This window comes from Pteropus alecto, unplaced genomic scaffold (assembly GCF_000325575.1).
Source record: "Pteropus alecto unplaced genomic scaffold, ASM32557v1 scaffold68, whole genome shotgun sequence".
Lineage (NCBI taxonomy): Eukaryota > Metazoa > Chordata > Mammalia > Chiroptera > Pteropodidae > Pteropus > Pteropus alecto.
The window spans coordinates 8,892,897-8,910,077 of NW_006441386.1; the positions used below are offsets into that span (position 1 = coordinate 8,892,897).

A 17,181-nucleotide genomic window follows, 5' to 3' on the forward strand; every position below is an offset into this window, starting at 1 on the left:
CACCCCCACGCTCCTAACGGTCGCCCTTCGGCCCCTCGGAAGCCTGGCCCGGGGCCCCGGCCTTCCCCTCCTCCGGGCCCGCCTGGGGGCCTCCGACCCGATTGTCCGGCGCTCCCCGGAGATTGCTCAACGTGCCTCAGGGTTCTCGTCGGAATTAGCTGGGCCCTGCGGGTCATAAAAGTCCAAGCGTTGCACGACTTTGGCTAATGTGGAAGCCTTTCCCCTTAACCAGAGCACCTATTCTGGATCTTCACCTGGATTCCTTTTCAGCTAGCGACATTAGTGCTTGGTCATTGGGGTCTCCTTCCTCCCAGTTGCCCGGCCGTGTTAAACATGTTAGTCTTTTCTATCGCCAGGCTGGGCCCTTCTCAGCCCATCATCACCCCTGATGGAGCTGCTCTCTGGCCACGGCTTCTCACCCCACCCCCTCCATTTTTTTTTTCCAAGTTAACTTTGAGACCTTCATTTCGCACCTCTTACCCAGTCGTTACTAGTATTCCAAGTAAGCTTCCAGGTTCAGTTCAACATAACACCTGGCCCTGGGAAATGTTAAGTCAATACTTAGTCGATACTTTCCTCCAGCCACTCATCTTACACTCTTCTCGCTCTTCGGTGCTGCTTTCCCAAAAATCAGCCTTTACACAACCTGTCCACCACTCTTTTGAACTGACGTGCCAGTTGCAATTTAGCCGCCCACCAAGAGCCCCTCAGTTTGCCTTTGCAACCGAAACACCATGGGATACCAACAGGCGGGTTCTGTTTGCCACTCAGTGTGGGAGTTTGCTCTCTGATTCCTTCATCCTGTACTGTTGTCCCTTGTGCAGTCCCCGGTCACTTACTCTCACTTTAGCTCCAGTTTTTATTTCATACATTGTAGGTATAGTATATCATTGGGAAAAAGATTGGGGCACATCTGGTTGCTGCCATGGCCTGGGGACCAGAGGCCTCAAGAGTCCCATATAGTGATTACAATCAAATGAGCTGTGTTCTTAGACTCCTAGTCGGGCTTTTGCAGCCAGTGGATGCATTAGTATTGTGTATGATTTGATGGATTAAAAGACCCCAATTTGCCCTCTCATGTCTGTGGTGGAGTTTGAAATAGAAAAAAATAGCCCCACTTTAGAGCAGAGAAGATGAAAAAAGGCAGCTTTGTGAGGGATTTTTAAAAATTTTAACAAGAAATTTATTTAAAATGGCTTAAAACTCACAAAGTATACTTGAGAATTTGGGATGGTTCCTGCTGTTTGTGTGCCCCTTCTCCAGTCTGGATAGAATATCTAGGGACTTCGAGGTCATCTGCCAGGGCAGCTGCAGCCTCCCTTTCTTGTTGGAGCCCAAGACTGGGCAAGTGGGCAGGCAGGATCAGATGAGGTAAAGTGTGGAAGTGCTTTGAAAACTTAACTAGTAGATATGCTCAGGGGCAGCATTTGTCAGGATGGCTCAGAGAGTAGAGAGCTGATGACCATCCAAGAGGAATGCAGGTTTGCACCCATTTTTAAGCCTCAAGAGTTTTCTTTCTATCATGCCTGGAGAATCTTTCCATCCTGAGAAAGGGCGGAGTTACCTCCAACAAGCTTGGGGCTGGGCGGTTGCTCAAATGTTGGGGAATTTGGGATTCTACTTCTGTTAATACTGATACCTTTCTGTGCCAAGGCACATTGCTTGGGATTGGGCTAATTTTAGGGATGATGAAACGAGGAAGTAATGTTCTTAATGTGTACCGGGACCACCTATCCTCTGAATCTGTGCTTTCTCCTGTGAGTTCTGAACCCCAGAGAATAGGCTCCCCTCCTGTTCCCTCAAGACTCTTGTGAGCACCCAGGACCAGTGTATGTCCTCTCTTTTTGACTCCAGCAGGGGGCAGCCTTTTAATAGTAATAATTCAGATGCAAGGGGAGTGAGGGTATACTGAACCCTGAGAAAGAGGAGCCAATAGATCAGATTCTGAGGGCAGGGCGAGGGGTGGGGGCTAAGTTGGAATGAGGAGACCCTTAGATCAAGTAGCTAGGAAAGGCTGTGCCCCCAGTCCTCTGCCTGCTGCCTCTCCCGCTCTTTCCTTCACTGTTTCTAAATGCTTGGCTTTGAGAGTTTATAATAGAGGAACTTAGGACAGCTCTTTTAATCTAGTCTTTTCCCAAGGATTTCCCTCCTGGCAGGATTTCAGATTTCTCTCATTGGCCAGTATAATTAGGGAATGATTGCCCTGCTCTTCAGAGGGGAGAACGAACTGCAGTTTGGTTTCTCTTGTCTTCCACTCTTATCCATAAACAGAATATGTATTACCTGTGTTCCTGGTGTAGAGGAGGGTTTCTCAGCCATGGCACTATTGCTATTTTGGGCCAGATAATTCTCTGTTCTGGGAGCTGTCCTGTGCATTGTAGGATGTTTGGCATCATCTCTGGCCTCTAACTCACTAGATGCTGGTAGCAACTCCCAGTCATGCCAACCAAAAATGTCTCCAGATTTTGCCAAATGTCCCCTGGGGAGCGGAGTCTCCCCAGTTGAGACTGCTGGCTTCGAGGAAGCATGTGGAAAAGACACACTGCTTGGAGGGCTGGAAACCATAGTAGATATGCCTGCTGCTTGTTGGGGAAGGGCCAGTTAGCCACTAAGTCTGGCACTAGTCCTTCTCTGGCTGGGCCCACCTGGAGACTTGGCCATTTTCTCCAGCTGCTCCTGTGTTTCCTCCCCCCGTGACTCCCTCTCCCTTTGCCTCTGCAGTTTCCCTGCTTCTCGCACTGGGAGCCACTTTTCCTCACTTTACTCCTTACAACCAGGACAGAAAGGCAAAGGCCAAACGTGGAAAGCACCGAGAAGAGCTGCCTTTGCCATTCCCTGGCAGAGTGGGAGGGTGAGTTGTCCCTCTTCTCTTCCCCTCTCCTCACAGCAGCCTTTCATGCCACAAGATTCCTCTGTTCCTCTAGAAGTCGGGCTCTTCTGGAGTGAACTGGAGGAGGCTCAGAACAGCCTTTCCTTAAATTTATTTGAAGAATGTGAGGTGTTTTTCTTGGAATGGGGAAGACTTAGGTAGGTGATAGCTATTCCTAAATGCCTTTTTTCTAAACCTCTTTTTAAATGTGAAATATAACATATTACATTAACCATTTTTGAGTGTGTAATTTTACAGCATTAAAGACATTCATGTTATTGTGCAACCATCACCACCATCCATGTCCAGAACTTTTTCATTTGCCCGGAACTTTTTCATTTGCCCTCTTTCAGCTGAATCTGTACCCATTAAACAACTCCTCATGCCCCGTAGCCCCGTTACCCACCACTCTACTCTCTTGTATCTGAACTTGACTCCTCTAGGAGTCTCACATAAGAGGAACCGTACAATATCTTCTTTTGTGACTGGCTTGTTTCACTTAGCATAATGTCTTCAAGATTCATCCATTGACCAAGTTACATAAGGGTTAAAGCATAGAAAGAATTAACCTTACACTACTGTCCTGGGAGGCCTACTTGAATTTCATGAAAGGAAGAGCTTTTCAACAAACTTGTCTTCTGTTGGCCGTGTGTGCCATATTGTGCATCCATCATTAGGAATGTCCAGCCAGACCTATTGTAGAAGAGATGCCCATGCTGGGGGAGGTCGGCCCTATTCTAGCTGAGATTCTGGCAGCAGATCCTGTGTCTGTCCTAGAGTTTTGTGTCATCTTCTGGCCTGCAGTCATAGGTGAGAGAGACTTTTCCCTTGGCTCTTCTGGTGAAAACCCTTCCTCCTCCTTCCTTCCCAGAGTTGTGGTGTCTTGGAGTTAATGAGCATCGTGGAGACTCTCCAGTCCAGCCTCCCCGCCAGCCAGTGAGGGAACCCTTGCACAGCCCCTTGAGACCCTGCCTGCCTGTCCTCTGCTCAGAACCACCAGGGATGAGCTGCCTCCTGAGAGCCTCCTCTGCTGATCCTTAGAGGGACAGGTCACTGCCACCACTGCTGCTTCTGTCAGCCTCAGTAACTCTTACCTTATTTGTATTTTATGGTGAGGGGCCTTCTTCCTAGCTTGTATCATCATAATATTGTTCCTTTCTTGGCTCGTGTGCTCAGGCTTTTCCTCATCCCAGGGAAGGGGCTGGGTGTTGGTTCTTGTTGGGTAAACCAGCCTATGGGTGTGCTGGCCTGACTTGCCTGCCTGAAGCCTTCAGTGTGTGCCCTACCTTTGGCCTTGGTATAGCATCCCCACCCCCACTCCCCTTGTACTAGGTTTCTCTTGAAACAGTCTCTAGATTCTAGCTACCAAGCAGCCAGCCCTGAGATTTTTCAGGAGGGAAGTAATTTTTCTCTCAGATTAATTTTTAATCCTTCTCTCCTTAACTGACTTTATATCTCTAAAATATTTGTGGTTTTAGTGCTCTTTTATTGTTTGTTTTTGTTTTATCTTTGTCCTCAACATCTATGCAAACCTTAACCACCCCCTTACTGAATGCCAAGCCATACAGTGAGAGTGCTGAGACCTAAAGAGGTGCCTGGTGTATTCTCTGCCACAACTTTAGCACCTCAGTCATGCTTTGCTGAGTGAATTAACTGCTTGTGAGGCTAAATATGTAGGGGACAGAGATGAGGAGGAATAGGGGCTGTTATGCAGGACAGAGGAGGTCTGGAGGAAGGAGGGCCTTTCTGACTCATTAATTTAACTCATTTTCTTCCCCTCATCTCTTATTAAGGATCTTTTCCAGATGTGAAGGTCCCTTCTCAGGCACCATTGCATTCAGACCAGCATCCAATAGCTTGGGGGCCCTAGTTCACTCCAGCATAGGCCCCTGCCTGAAGAGAACCCAGCCCCGGCTCTGCCTGCTTCCTGGAGTAAGGCTCCAGGTGAGTCTGGGGTAAGGGAGGGCACCCCTGCAGAAGCTGGAAGGGGCTCTAGCTGCCCTGTTTCCTTTCCTCCCCCAGGTCTTTCCCTGTCGTGACTCTTTGGTTAACTCATGGTGTGAGTGGTATGTGGCTGGTTTATGTGAGTCCTTTTAGAGCCCATTACTCTGCCTACCAACGCGAGGATCTATTCCTCGTCTTCTTGGGATTATCCAGGAGTGTTGTGTCTAAGCCCAGTGTCCCTTTTGTCTCCACAGGTGTTTTGAGAGTGAACGCCAGGTTCCCCCACCCTGCCCATCTCCTCTCATCTCTTGGACACGCTCAGCTCCACAATGGCAGCAGAGACCCTCAATTTTGGGCCTGAGTGGTGGGTCAGATGTGCTTTGGGTGGCATAGGGAAGCTGGGAAGAATAGGGTTGCTCAGATACTTGTCTTCTTCCCTGTGTCCCTTTTCTAGGCTGAGGGCACTTTGTAGCGGTGGCAGTGTGGCCTCCCCACCCCCATCCCCCGCCATGCCCAAATACAAGCTGGCTGACTATCGCTATGGGCGAGAGGAGATGTTGGCTCTCTATGTCAAGGAGAACAAGGTGGGAGTGCAGGTCGTGACGGGCTATGTGGTCCAATTCCCTGTATAGCCTCTCCACCTATATGGCTTTTCTGGAGAGAGCCCAGGAGCATGTGATATCTTGGTCCTCCTGCCCTGATTGACAGGTCCCCGATGAGCTGCAGGACAAGGAATTCGCTGCGGTGCTACAGGAGGAGCCACTACAGCCCCTAGCACTGGAGCCTCTGACCGAGGAGGAGCAGGTGGGGCAGGACCAGGGCAGCTGCAGGCCAGGGTACTAGGGCTCCATTTTGGAAGGGGGCTGAGTTGGGAAGACAGGTGGTGGAAGATGCAGTTCTGAACAGAGTGGGGATGGTCAGGTGTCTGGGTCCTCACTCCCACCCCTGGCTCCCTCCTCAGAGAAACTTCTCCCTGTCAGTGAACAGTGTGGCTGTGCTGAGGCTGATGGGGAAAGGGGCTGGACCCCCCCCAAGTGGCGCCTCCCGTGGCAGGGGCAGCACGCGGAGCCGAGGTAGGGAGGCCATGATGTGTTCTGGGGGCAGCAGAGGTGGGGCTTGTCGTCTTGAGGATGTGCAGAGATGTTCTGGCAGGTTTCCCATGTGTATCTCATTTCTTCTTCAGGCCGTGGCCGTGGTGACAGTTGCTTTTACCAAAGAAGCATTGAAGAAGGCGACGGGGCCTTTGGTCGAAACCCCCGAGAGATCCAGCGTAGCCAGAGTTGGGATGACAGGTGCAGGCTGGAAGGAGGTGACATAGAGGCAGAATAGAGAGAAGCTCTGGGGTTAAATCCAGGGTCCCGTGGAGGGAAGCTTAGGTCTTCTGCCATTACAGGACAATAGGAGACCTACCAAATAAGCCCTGGTCAGAGATTGCTTTCTTTGCCCTCTTACCTGTGGCTCTGCCCTTTTCTTCTGATTCTTTCAGTCCACATTTGGCCTGTGAACTGTGTGCTCGCTTGGGCACCCTCCCAAGCCTGACTTTTCCCTAGTTCCCTCCCTCCCTTCACCTTTCTCAGGGCAGAATGGACATGTGTGCAAGGATCCAGGGGATCAGGGAGGGGAAGCTCTCCTTTGACCAACACTTTTTCCTTTCGTAGAGGCGAGAGGCGGTTTGAGAAGTCGGCCAGGAGGGACGGAGGTATGGATAGTGTTGAGGGTTGTGCCAGGCACTGCAGGTCATTGAGAGGTGGGGTGGGGACCAAAATGGGTGGCCCCAGTGAGGGGGACATTTCCAAGGGATGGTAGAGGGACAGGAGGTTTCAGGGCTGGGCTTCTCTTAACCAGTGAGGTTTATAGTAAGAGCCTTCTGGGGACCATGGCTACCTCTTTGCTGACTGTGTCTTCCCCCACTCCCAAGCACGTTCCGGGTTTGAGGAGGGAGGGGCTGGCCCAAGGAAGGAACATGCCCGCTCAGATAGCGAGAACTGGCGTTCTCTCCGGGAGGAGCAAGAGGAAGAAGAGGAGGGCAGCTGGAGACTTGGGGCAGGACCCCGGCGAGATGGCGACCGCTGGCGCTCAGCCAGCCCTGGTGAGGTTGGGGCCAGAGAGGTGTTGTAGTGGGTGGGGAGAGTGAGCAGAAAGAACTTAAAGTGCAGAGGCTCTCAGCGGAGGGAGCTAAAAGTTTGCTGGAGTGGGTTGGGTTGTGGGGCAGACCTGGAAATACCCGGGGTCTTCTGGGCAGCAGAAGAGTCATCCCTCTGGCTTGACCAGGATACTGATTCTCCTCCAACTTTTCTTGCCCAGATGGTGGCCCCCGCTCTGCTGGCTGGCGAGAACATGGGGACCGGCGTCGCAAGTTTGAATTTGATTTGCGAGGGGATCGAGGAGGATGTGGTGAAGAGGAGGGGCGAGGTGGTGGGGGCAGCTCTCACCTCCGGAGGTGCCGAGGGCCTGAAGGCTTTGATGATGACAAGGACGGGCTCCCAGAGTGGTGCCTAGACGATGAGGATGAAGAAATGGGCACCTTCGATGCCTCCGGGGCCTTCTTGCCTCTCAAGGTACCTGTAAGGAGGCCAGGGAAAGATTTTTATTAGAGGCTGGTGGGAACCTGCCCTGATGGGGTCCTCTTTATCCTACCTGTTTGTTCTCTGTGCCCTTACCTTCTGTTGTATCCCCTAACCCCATGCAGAAGGGCCCCAAGGAGCCCATTCCTGAGGAGCAGGAGCTTGACTTCCAGGGTCTGGAGGAAGAGGAGGAAGAGCCCTCTGAAGGGCTGGATGAGGAGGGGCCTGAGGCAGGTAAGCCTTCAGGGTGGGGCAAGGAGAAGGCCAGAGAGCCTAGAGCTGGGCCTTCAGCAGACAGGAGTGTCCATCACCAGGCTGGGTGCTGGCTGTCTACCCGCCTTTAGGTGAAGACTGCTTAGAAACTTGAGAAAAGCAGGTGCTGACAGGTGTGGGGAGGAACCCAGAAACAGTATGGCTGTGTCTTAGAGACAGTATGTCAGGTAAAAGTCAAGTGTAATCAGAACGACCTTTGCAAATCCTTTAAAGAACATAGAATACAGTATTAAATCTATGGTGTTGTGCATACAACCTTGGATAGTGCTGTGGACATGTGCGCCATTGTCCAGTGATGTAGTTGTAAAAGAGGAAATGTGCAAAGTGGGGTTTGTGCTGTTGAGTTAGTGAATGTTAGTCAAGCTGACCAAAGTTAAGTGGGTGGACTCAATACCCAGAGGCCCAAGATCTGGCCACAGATGGAGAGTTTGTATTAAATCGTTTTTAAAGTCTTCCAACTCTTTGGTTTTGAATTGTGGTAATTACCTTTCTCTTTCAGGTGGGAAGGAACTGACTCCACTGCCACCTCCAGAGGAGAAGTCTGGCCCCCCATCCCCCCTGGCTACCTTGGGCCCACTCTGGGGAGCTAATGGGGAAGGAGGTGACGCTGTGGAGAAAGACGCGCCAGCTGCTGAAGGTAGCCAGAGGGTGGGGCCGCCCTTTCTCTGGAGCCAAGGGCTGATGGGGAAAATGCTCTCTTTCTTGAGTAGCCTACAAGGGTAGAGCCTACTTTTCTGGAATGAGAGTGGAAAGGGAACTCTCCTTCCCCTTCTTTGGACCACCCCCCCATTCTATTTTCCTTTCTTTGTTCCTTCTAGGAGACGATTTGAGGGGAATGCAGCTGAGTCCTGGGGTGGGCTCACCCCCTGGCCCACCTGGAGATCTAGAAGATGATGAAGGCCTGAAGCACCTGCAGCAGGTTGGGTGGGGGTGGCGGGGGGCCTAAGAAGGCTCTAGTGATCCTTTCTTACAGGGGGACAGAAAGCCATTGTTTCATCTGTCCCTGCCTAGGTTCCAAGCTTTTCCCCATCTATCCTGCCGTGTTTAGATGATCCAAACTGCCCCCACCCTGACCTTAGCCCTAGTCCTGTTCTGCCTTTGCTATGATCGAGCAGTTGAGTGTTTTCTCTCTCCCTGGGCTCCCAGGAGGCGGAGAAGCTTGTGGCATCCCTGCAGGACAGCTCCTTGGAGGAGGAGCAGTTCACAGCTGCCATGCAGGCCCAGGGCCTGCGCCACTCTGCAGCTGCCACTGCCCTCCCCCTCAGCCATGGCGCAGCCCGGAAGTGGTTCTACAAGGACCCACAGGGGGAGATCCAAGGTGCCCGTTGGGGGTGGGGGGCATGCAGGAGGGGCTGCTGGGGGTGGGGGCACACCACCATTCTCTTTTAGGGCTTCTCTGGCATATCTTTTCTGACTGTAGCCTCCCCTTCCCTTGGTCCAGGCCCCTTCACAACACAAGAGATGGCAGAGTGGTTCCAGGCTGGCTATTTCTCCATGGCCCTGCTTGTGAAGCGTGGCTGTGATGAGGGCTTCCAGCCACTGGGTGAGGTGATCAAGATGTGGGGTCGTGTGCCCTTTGCCCCAGGACCCTCACCACCCCCACTGCTGGTGAGCATATCCACCTTTTTAAGGAGCAGGGAGGGGATGCAGGAGCCTGATGGGTGCCAGCGGGTGGCGTGGAGCACAACAAGGTCAAAGCTGTGGAAATACTTTTGCCTTCACTCAGGGAAATATGGACCAGGAGCGGCTGAAGAAGCAACAGGAGCTGGCAACGGCGGCCTTGTACCAGCAGCTGCAGCACCAGCAGTTTCTTCAGCTGGTCAACAGGTACAGGGGCCTAGGAGGGCTTATAAGTAGGGATAGGCAGTTGCTGTGTCAGCCTGCCCCCCTCATGCCTGTCTTCTCCACAGCCGCCCCCTCCAGCAGTGTGGGCTCCGGGAAAAGGCAGCTCTGGGGGACCTGACACCACCACAGCAGCAGCAGCTCACCGCCTTCCTGCAGCAGCTCCAAGCTCTCAAACCCCCCAGGTCTGTGGGCTGCTCTGTCGAATCTCAGTCTTCATTTAGCTGTGTGTGTATGAGTCTTCAGGATATGTAAAGTGGGGAGATGGGCAGTTTGGAGATGGTTTTAGGGTGCTGAGAATCAGTGCTTTGTTCCTCAGAGGAGGGGACCAGAACCTGCTCCCGACAATGAACCGGTCCTTGTCGGTGCCGGATTCAGGCTCTCTCTGGGACATACATACCTCAGCCTCATCACAGTCAGGTGTGTGGCCAGCCCAGTAGTCTTGAGGGAGAAGGGAGTCCAGGGGCTACGCCTACCCTTCAAGTTGCTTCAGTCCTCCTACAGCTGTCTTTGCTTCCTGTAGGCGGTGAGGCCAGTCTTTGGGACATACCAATTAACTCTTCGACTCAGGGTCCAATTCTAGAACAACTCCAGCTGCAGCATAAAGTGAGTAGGCATCTGGGCGAGAGTCCTCAGGTTTCAAGGGCTAGACTACGGCAGGGAAGGTCAGATGCCCCCAGGTCTGACGTCTGATTTTGACTGTCAGTTCCAAGAGCGCAGAGAAGTGGAGCTCAGGGCGAAGCGGGAGGAGGAGGAACGAAAGCGCCGGGAGGAGAAGCGACGCCAGCAGCAGCAGCAGCAGGAGGAGCAAAAACGACGGCAGGAGGAAGAGGAGTTGTTTCGGCGCAAGCAGGTAGACGCCCATCTGAGCCCTCTGGCCTGCTGGGGCCTGAGCTTGGGGCCAGGCTGCAGGCCCTCACTGTTTTCCTGTTCAGGTACGGCAGCAGGAGCTACTGCTGAAGCTGCTGCAGCAGCAGCAGGCAGTGACTGCCGTCCCAGTGCCCCCTGCGCCAAGCTCCCCACCTCCACTATGGGCTGGTCTGGCCAAGCAAGGACTCTCCATGAAGACGCTGCTTGAGCTACAATTGGAGGGCGAGCGACAGCTGCATAAGCAGGCTCTGCCTCGGGAGCCATCGCGGGCCCAGGCCCCCAACCACCGTGTGGTGAGCAGGCTGGCCCATCCCCGGTTGACTTGTACCTTTTAGGCCCTCAGGAACTCCTCCTAGTCAACTCCCATTGTGACCTGGGGGTGGGGTGGGGAGCATTGGTCTATATCTGACTTTGAAGGACGTCTTGTCTGTATAGTCCTCGCTTTGCCCCCATTTGACACAAATGAATCTCCCCAGTTAGCTTTTGAGTATGTGTCCCTGTTTGGGCCACCCTGACTTCCTGCCATCTGTAGCAGCTTGGGGGCCTGGGCACTGCCCCTCTGAACCAGTGGGTATCTGAGGCTGGGCCGCTGTGGGGCGGGCCCGACAAGAGTGGGGGCGGCAGCAGCGGCCTGGGGCTCTGGGAGGACACCCTCAAGAGCAGTGGGAGCCTGGCCCGCAGCCTGGGTCTGAAGAACAGTCGGAGCAGCCCCTCTCTCAGGTGGGTGCTGGGGCCTGTTGGGTCTGGGCTAGGGCTGGGATGGAAGGATATAGAACACCTGAGCTGATCTCTTGTCTCTAATTCACCCTTTTCCTGCTCAGTGACTCCTATAGCCACCTGTCAGGTCGGCCTGTGCGCAAAAAGACAGAGGAGGAAGAGAAGCTGTTGAAGCTGTTACAGGGCATCCCCAGGCCCCAGGATGGCTTCACCCAGTGGTGTGAGCAGATGCTGCACACACTGAGCACCACGGGCAGCCTGGATGGTATAGGTGGCAGACCCTGGGAGGCTGGGCCAGGGGTGCCAGACCTACATTAGGTGGGCCCTGACAGCCCCACCTAATTGCCCATAGTTCCCATGGCTGTAGCGATCCTCAAGGAGGTGGAATCTCCATATGATGTTCACGATTATATTCGTTCCTGCTTGGGGGACACGCTGGAAGCCAAAGAATTTGCCAAACAATTCCTGGAGCGGAGGGCTAAGCAGAAAGCCAGCCAACAACGGCAGCAGCAGCAGGTGAGGTTTTACATCCCCTGCAGGTGAGGTTGACCTCAGGTGAGAAGTCACCTGGCCCCCTCATAACTCCCTCTCCCTCTCTGCTGGTTGGCAGGAGGCTTGGCTGAGCAGTGGCTCCCTGCAGACAGCCTTTCAGACCAATCACAGCACCAAACTTGGCCCTGGGGAGGGCAGCAAGGCCAAGAGGCGGGCACTGATGCTGCACTCGGACCCCAGCATCTTGGGTACGTTTTGAGGGTGGGGCCAGTAAAAAGGCTCTTTCCTCAGCATGGAGCAGGTGCCTGGGGGTGAAAGAGCTCAAATCCAGCTTCTTCTGGCTTCAGGGTACTCCCTGCATGGACCTTCTGGTGAGATTGAGAGCGTGGATGACTACTGACCAGCCCGTCCCACCAGCCCCCTGGGCTGTAGGCCAGGGTCAGCAGCAGCAGCTTGGACCCTTGGGTCCCCAGCCTGCAGGCTCCCAACAAGGAGCATAGGAGGAAGCAGGGGCAGGGTCCCCAGCACTTGTTACAAACCACACGATGCACCTTAACTCACCCACCACGAGGCACTTTACAGATTGGGGCGGGGAGGGAGAGGGGCTTTTTTCCTTTTTTTTTTTTTTTTTTAAATTTTAAACAACATTGAAGAAAACGTTAGGAGAGACAAAAAAAAAATTGTTAAAAATTAGACTTTAAGCCCCCCTTCCCCCTGTGGGGATTGTGGGGATGACAATGGAAGGTCCACGAAGTTTTGGGGTTTTTTTTTTTTTAAGAAAAAAGAAAAACTGAAAAAAAGGTTAGGAGGCTCAAAGAAAAAACACACTGTTATTTTGGGGCAGTGGGGACATGGCCCCACAGATCTGTCCTTCCTGGCCCCCAAGGCTGCACTTACCCTTCCCTCTAGATGGGTCTTTGGGGTAACTGGAAGCTGGGGTGCCAGCAGTTTGCACAGCAAGGCCCCCTCAACCCCGCCAGCCGGACCGCTGTGAACAGCCCTCTTGTTTCTGTGACTGTGGCAGAGGTGTCCAGGGTTGGGGCCAAAGGAGCCTCTTGGCTTTGCTGCTTTGGGGGAAAGTTGCACAAATGGGCCAGGCCACCTCACCTCCCCAAGTGGTTGATGGGGTAGAGATGGCAGAGGGCCGGCCTGGTGCCAACCTCATCTGGCTATCGAGTGGCAGAACTTCCATTCTGGCCCTGGTGAGGGGCTTCCCCCACTGCTGCCATTGGGGGAACGGCCTGGGTGTGAAGCTGAAAGTCCCAGCTCCCTGCCTTGCCACATGAATGTATTCTTCGGGCCACAAGCCCCTGCTGCACCCCCTGCCTCAATCTTGAGTGAGGTCTGGTCAGAGCAGTTCCTCCAGGAGCTGGAGAGGCACCACTTAATGACTGTTTCTCCTGTAAAGGGGACTAGAGAAGAGGGGCACAGGAGGCCAAGGGAGTAGGCAGCTTGGGGCTTTCAGGTTGCTGTGTGGGGGCTGTTAGAAGGGAGCCCCCTCCCCACCCATCTGACTGGGATGTGGACCACCCAGCTCTGCTCTGATCCCTCCATTGACCAAGCTGGAGAGGAGTGGCCTCTCCCCTCCTTGCTCCCCTGACAAATTTTTAATGTTGGGTAAGGTGAGGGGTCAAGAATAGAGGTGTCTGTCTGTCCTGTTGGGGAGGCATTCCTTCTTCACCGACTTATTCCCAATCATCTGCCTGGGTTTGTCTCCATTCGTGTTTTTTTTTTTTTTTTTTTTTTTTAAACTTGTCTCCATTCGTGTTTTTGTTTTTTTTTTAAGTTTGTTCTATCTTTTGGGTTTCTCATCTAACTTCTCCTGTTGACCTCATTGCTCAGAGCGCAGTATTAGGGCAGGATTCTGCCACTGCCTCCCCTCCATGAATGTATTTATCCTTCCTGCCCTGGGGAAATGGGGAGCGCCGTTTTCTTTCTCCATCCATCCCCAGAGAGACTTTTTTTTTTTTTTTTTTTCTTTTGCACCAAAGTGGCAACTGGGTCAGTGTTGGGGGAAAAAGCTGGCCTCGGTGGTGGAGGAGCTCCCTCCACCTGCTTCTCCCTGGTTTCAACAGTGTTAGCATCCGTGAAAAGACAATATTCTCACTAAAGCAATAAGGGGGTGATGGGCCAGGGGGAAATGTCTTGCTGCTGCTGGCCCCCCAGCTCCCCCTTTCCTTGCGCCAGTATTTGGTGGCATTAGAGGTGTGGGGGGAGTACTGTTGTGACTGAATGTAATTGCCCCCACCCCTGCCGCAGCCAATGCAGGGTGAGGGGGGATGACACTCTTCCCCTCTCTTCCTTCCCCTTCCCCCAGCTAAAGAGACTTTGAATTTAGGGGGCCCTTGAGCCTGGAGAGGCCTTAACCCTGTGAGGAAGTATAGGGGGAGCCCTCTCCCACCCCATCCCCTTCTGAGAGTGATCAATGTTTACAAGCCCCTGAGCCCCCCAGCCCAGGGACTCAGCCCCCATTGCTGTCCTTTCCCAGCCCATCTTCCTGGGCCCTGGCTGCTCTCCCACCCTTCCTGGCGTTGGGGTGGGTGCAGGGGCCCATTCTGTATCCCCTTGTCTTCCTTGTACCTGAAATCTCCCTTACCCCATTACTCCCTCTCTTCTACCTGCCCTTGTAAATATTCCCCAATAAAACTTGGTGTGTGTTCTCTTCTGTCTCTGCATTTTTTTGAGAAGGAGCGGCACAGAGCTGAAAAGGCAAAAGAGCTGCCGGTGGGGGTGGGGGGGGTGGTGGGGCTGGTCAGTCAGTCTAACCCAGCCAGATGAGAGAATGGCAGCTGTGTGTTTAGGAGGAACACCTATGGCCCTACTGGACAGAAGATCCTTTTGCTTGTGACTCCAGCTTTGGTCTGAGAAGTGGGATTTCCTTTCTGGCCCCCTCCTTGGCAGGGCCCTATACCCCTCAACTGATCTGCCCTCCAGGACAGAGACCGCAGAGTGAAGAAGACAAGCAAGGGGAAAGACCAGGTACAGAGTTGGAATTGGTTCCTTTATGGAAAAACTGAAAATATAATAAAAATTAAAATAAAACCAGTTTTAAAAAAGCCAGCCCCTGGAGCTTCTACCTCCTGCCTCTGGCCCTCCAGGGGGATGAGGCCCTGACCCCAGGGCAGCAAAAGGATGAGGGCTTTTTGCTCCTCTTTGTCCCCCTTTCAATCCCCGTCTTTATCTCCACAGTGGGGGCCCCCCGAGAGGAACCAAACCTGGGTAAGGGAGCAGGGACCCAAGGCCCTGTGGCCCAGGGAGGGAGGCTCGTAAGCCCTCAGTCCCAAAGCTCCCGGCCTGTAGTGTGGGCATGGGCAGGGCCCCTCCTGACCGGGCCCAGCTAGGGTTGGGGCTATTAGTTCCAGATCTTGAGAAAGGAGTCCCAGGAGCCTGTGGCCACAGCCATGCCATCATCAGTGACCCCGAGGCAGCTCACACGGTTGTCATGGCCGGCGAGGACACCTGTGAGGAAGGGATACATCAGAACTCATCTGTTCTGGGTTCCCTGTCCCTGCCTGCCCCTGCTCAAGATCCAGCTCTCACCTGCACGGTCGCCCTTCATGGCATCCCAGATGTTGCAATTAAAGTCGTCATAGCCAGCAAGCAGCAGCCGGCCACTGCGCGAGAAGGCAACAGAGGTGATGCCGCAGATGATGTTGTCATGGGAATACATGAGGAGCTCCTGGTCCGCCCGCAGGTCAAAGAGGCGGCAAGTGGCATCATCGGAGCCCGTGGTGAAGGCGTAGCCATTGGGGAAGAACTATAGGACACAGGACCAGAGTGGGATGAAGGCACAGGGCAGGCCAGAAGCCTGGCAGAGATGGCCAGCCCAGCCTGCCCAAAACTTACAGCCACGGCATTGATGTCAGATTCATGGCCAATGAAAGTCTGTCGGCACATCGAATCCCGCACATCCCACAGCTTGATAGAGGCATCACAGGCACCTGACACAAAGGTGCGGCCATCGGGGGCCAGTGACAAGGACATCACATCCCCACTGTGTCCAGCAAAACCCACTGTCTGCTGGCCTGTCTCAATGTCCCACAGGGCACTGGAAAGGTGACAGGAAGAAGGGATCAGAGAGAGGTACAGGATAGACACCCTACCTCCCTTCCCCTCCACCATGTGAGCCCAGCCCTGACAGAGCATCCATGGAAGCGGTGCCAGGAACTACTGGGTCACAGAAGCCTGCTCTTGTCCCCTCCTTTCTGCCACAGGAGAGAGAGGCTAGATGTTCAGAATAAAGGCTCTGCCCTTGCTCAGGGTACTATGTGCTGAGCACTGAGGCAGTGGCCTCCCAGGTAAGAAGTGTGGGTGAGCCCCAACTGCCTAGCCCTGGCAGGGCCTCACCAGGTGGTGTCCCCAGAGCTGGTGATGATTTGGTTGTCATCCAGGAAGCGGCAGCACGACAGGTACCCTGGGGAAAGGGGCTAGTCAGCAGGGTCTCTAAGGGAGGGCAGGACAGCCCCTCCAGCATCAACAGTTCCTATGCCCTACCAGGCCCCTCTCACCAGTGTGGCCAGGAAGCTCCCGGCTGACCCTGACATTGCCCTCACGGGTCTTGAGACTGTAGATGGAGCAGATGTTGTCTAACCCCCCGCAGGCCACAAAGTTCCCTGAGGGCGCGTAGGCACAGGTCATGACCCAGGAGGAACGCAGCGGGATGGCATGGACCTAGGAAGGAGGGGTAGTGCCCAGGGTCAGAGCCAGCTAGGCAGGGCCTGCAGCCCAGCCCCATCCAGCCTCAGGCACTATTTCTACCTTGTTGGTAGTATAGCTGTCCCAGATGATGAGCTTCCCGTCCTGGGAGGCGCTGACCAGCAGCCTGTTGGAGAGTGGCAAGGGAGAAGAGGGGCTAGGATGTGAAGCCTCCTCTGAAGGATACCCTTCCCAGTCTCCCATCTGGTGGGAGGCACTTCTGAGACCACTCCCCGCAGCAGCCCAGAAGTTCTCGTCCGTATGGTCCTCTTTCCCATTCCCTGGGGATATCTGGGAGTTTCGATCTTCCCAAACATACTGAGCAACATGGGTACTGTTCATCCCCACAGATCAGAAAGGCTAACCCTCCCCACTGCTCCCATTATGCCTGCTATAATTTAGCCCTGGGGCAAACACAAAAAGGCTCAGCACCCAGCCCCAGCCACACACACACCTTGAATCTGTCCCCCAATGCATGGCATAGATTTTTGCCAGGTGCCCACGGAGGGTCCTCCGTGTCCTCATCTGGATTCTCCCCACTGGGTCCAGCCCAGCTGTGATCTAGAAGGTGGAGGTAGAATGCATCAGAGAGGGTCAGGCAGTAGGGGCCCCTAACCAGTATGCCTCAAATTCTTGTTCCTTCCCTAAACCCCAAGTCCAGCCCTGGATTCATCTCACCTGGGTCAGTGTTGAATCCCCACATGCTTTTCGGGCATCCTGTAAGAGATGGCAGAGCCAGTCAGAAAAAAGCAAGGAAAGATGAGGAGGAAGGAAAAAGAAAACACGAGACAGAGGAGTGGAAAAGAAAAAACAGGAAGGGGTTAGGGTACCCCTCCATACACACACACAAAGAACATCCCCCACCCCACCCCCACACAGCACACGGACGCCTGCCCTGCCCACTCAGTCCCCCCA

General features: G+C 53.9%; 2 protein-coding genes across 11 annotated transcripts in view; one reads left to right on the top strand and one right to left on the bottom strand.

Annotated features, from left to right (window-relative positions):
- Positions 1-24: 24 nt before the first annotated feature.
- Positions 25-14,236, top strand: GIGYF1 (GRB10 interacting GYF protein 1). 10 transcript variants are annotated; one of them, XM_015594630.2, is made up of 28 exons: positions 25-2,851; positions 3,741-3,980; positions 4,663-4,813; positions 4,892-4,952; positions 5,068-5,177; positions 5,268-5,397; positions 5,522-5,617; positions 5,775-5,886; positions 5,997-6,105; positions 6,472-6,512; positions 6,732-6,902; positions 7,118-7,371; positions 7,503-7,611; positions 8,150-8,287; positions 8,469-8,569; positions 8,797-8,968; positions 9,092-9,258; positions 9,377-9,477; positions 9,561-9,677; positions 9,812-9,912; positions 10,016-10,098; positions 10,199-10,345; positions 10,428-10,655; positions 10,895-11,082; positions 11,184-11,344; positions 11,432-11,595; positions 11,690-11,819; positions 11,919-14,236. In XM_015594630.2, exons 5-28 carry the CDS (start codon positions 5,143-5,145, stop codon positions 11,969-11,971), a joined length of 3,108 nt encoding a protein of 1,035 aa, XP_015450116.1. In that variant the 5' UTR covers positions 25-2,851; positions 3,741-3,980; positions 4,663-4,813; positions 4,892-4,952; positions 5,068-5,142; the 3' UTR covers positions 11,972-14,236. The 10 variants fall into 10 exon arrangements, with proteins under 10 accessions (XP_015450116.1, XP_015450115.1, XP_006918670.1 ...); XM_015594629.2 differs by having other exon boundaries at positions 4,892-4,935; XM_006918608.3 differs by lacking the exon at positions 4,892-4,952.
- Positions 14,237-14,551: 315 nt separating this feature from the next.
- The window catches only part of GNB2 (G protein subunit beta 2), a gene marked incomplete at its 5' end in the record, with an annotated part of 5,175 nt that continues 2,545 nt past the window's right edge, over positions 14,552-17,181 (bottom strand). The window contains 8 exons of the mRNA XM_006918671.3: positions 14,552-15,030; positions 15,112-15,328; positions 15,418-15,619; positions 15,919-15,985; positions 16,080-16,242; positions 16,330-16,393; positions 16,721-16,827; positions 16,945-16,983. Of these exons, the coding sequence (XP_006918733.3) occupies positions 14,924-15,030; positions 15,112-15,328; positions 15,418-15,619; positions 15,919-15,985; positions 16,080-16,242; positions 16,330-16,393; positions 16,721-16,827; positions 16,945-16,983 (966 nt within the window). The remainder of the gene's footprint in view (positions 15,031-15,111; positions 15,329-15,417; positions 15,620-15,918; positions 15,986-16,079; positions 16,243-16,329; positions 16,394-16,720; positions 16,828-16,944; positions 16,984-17,181) is intronic.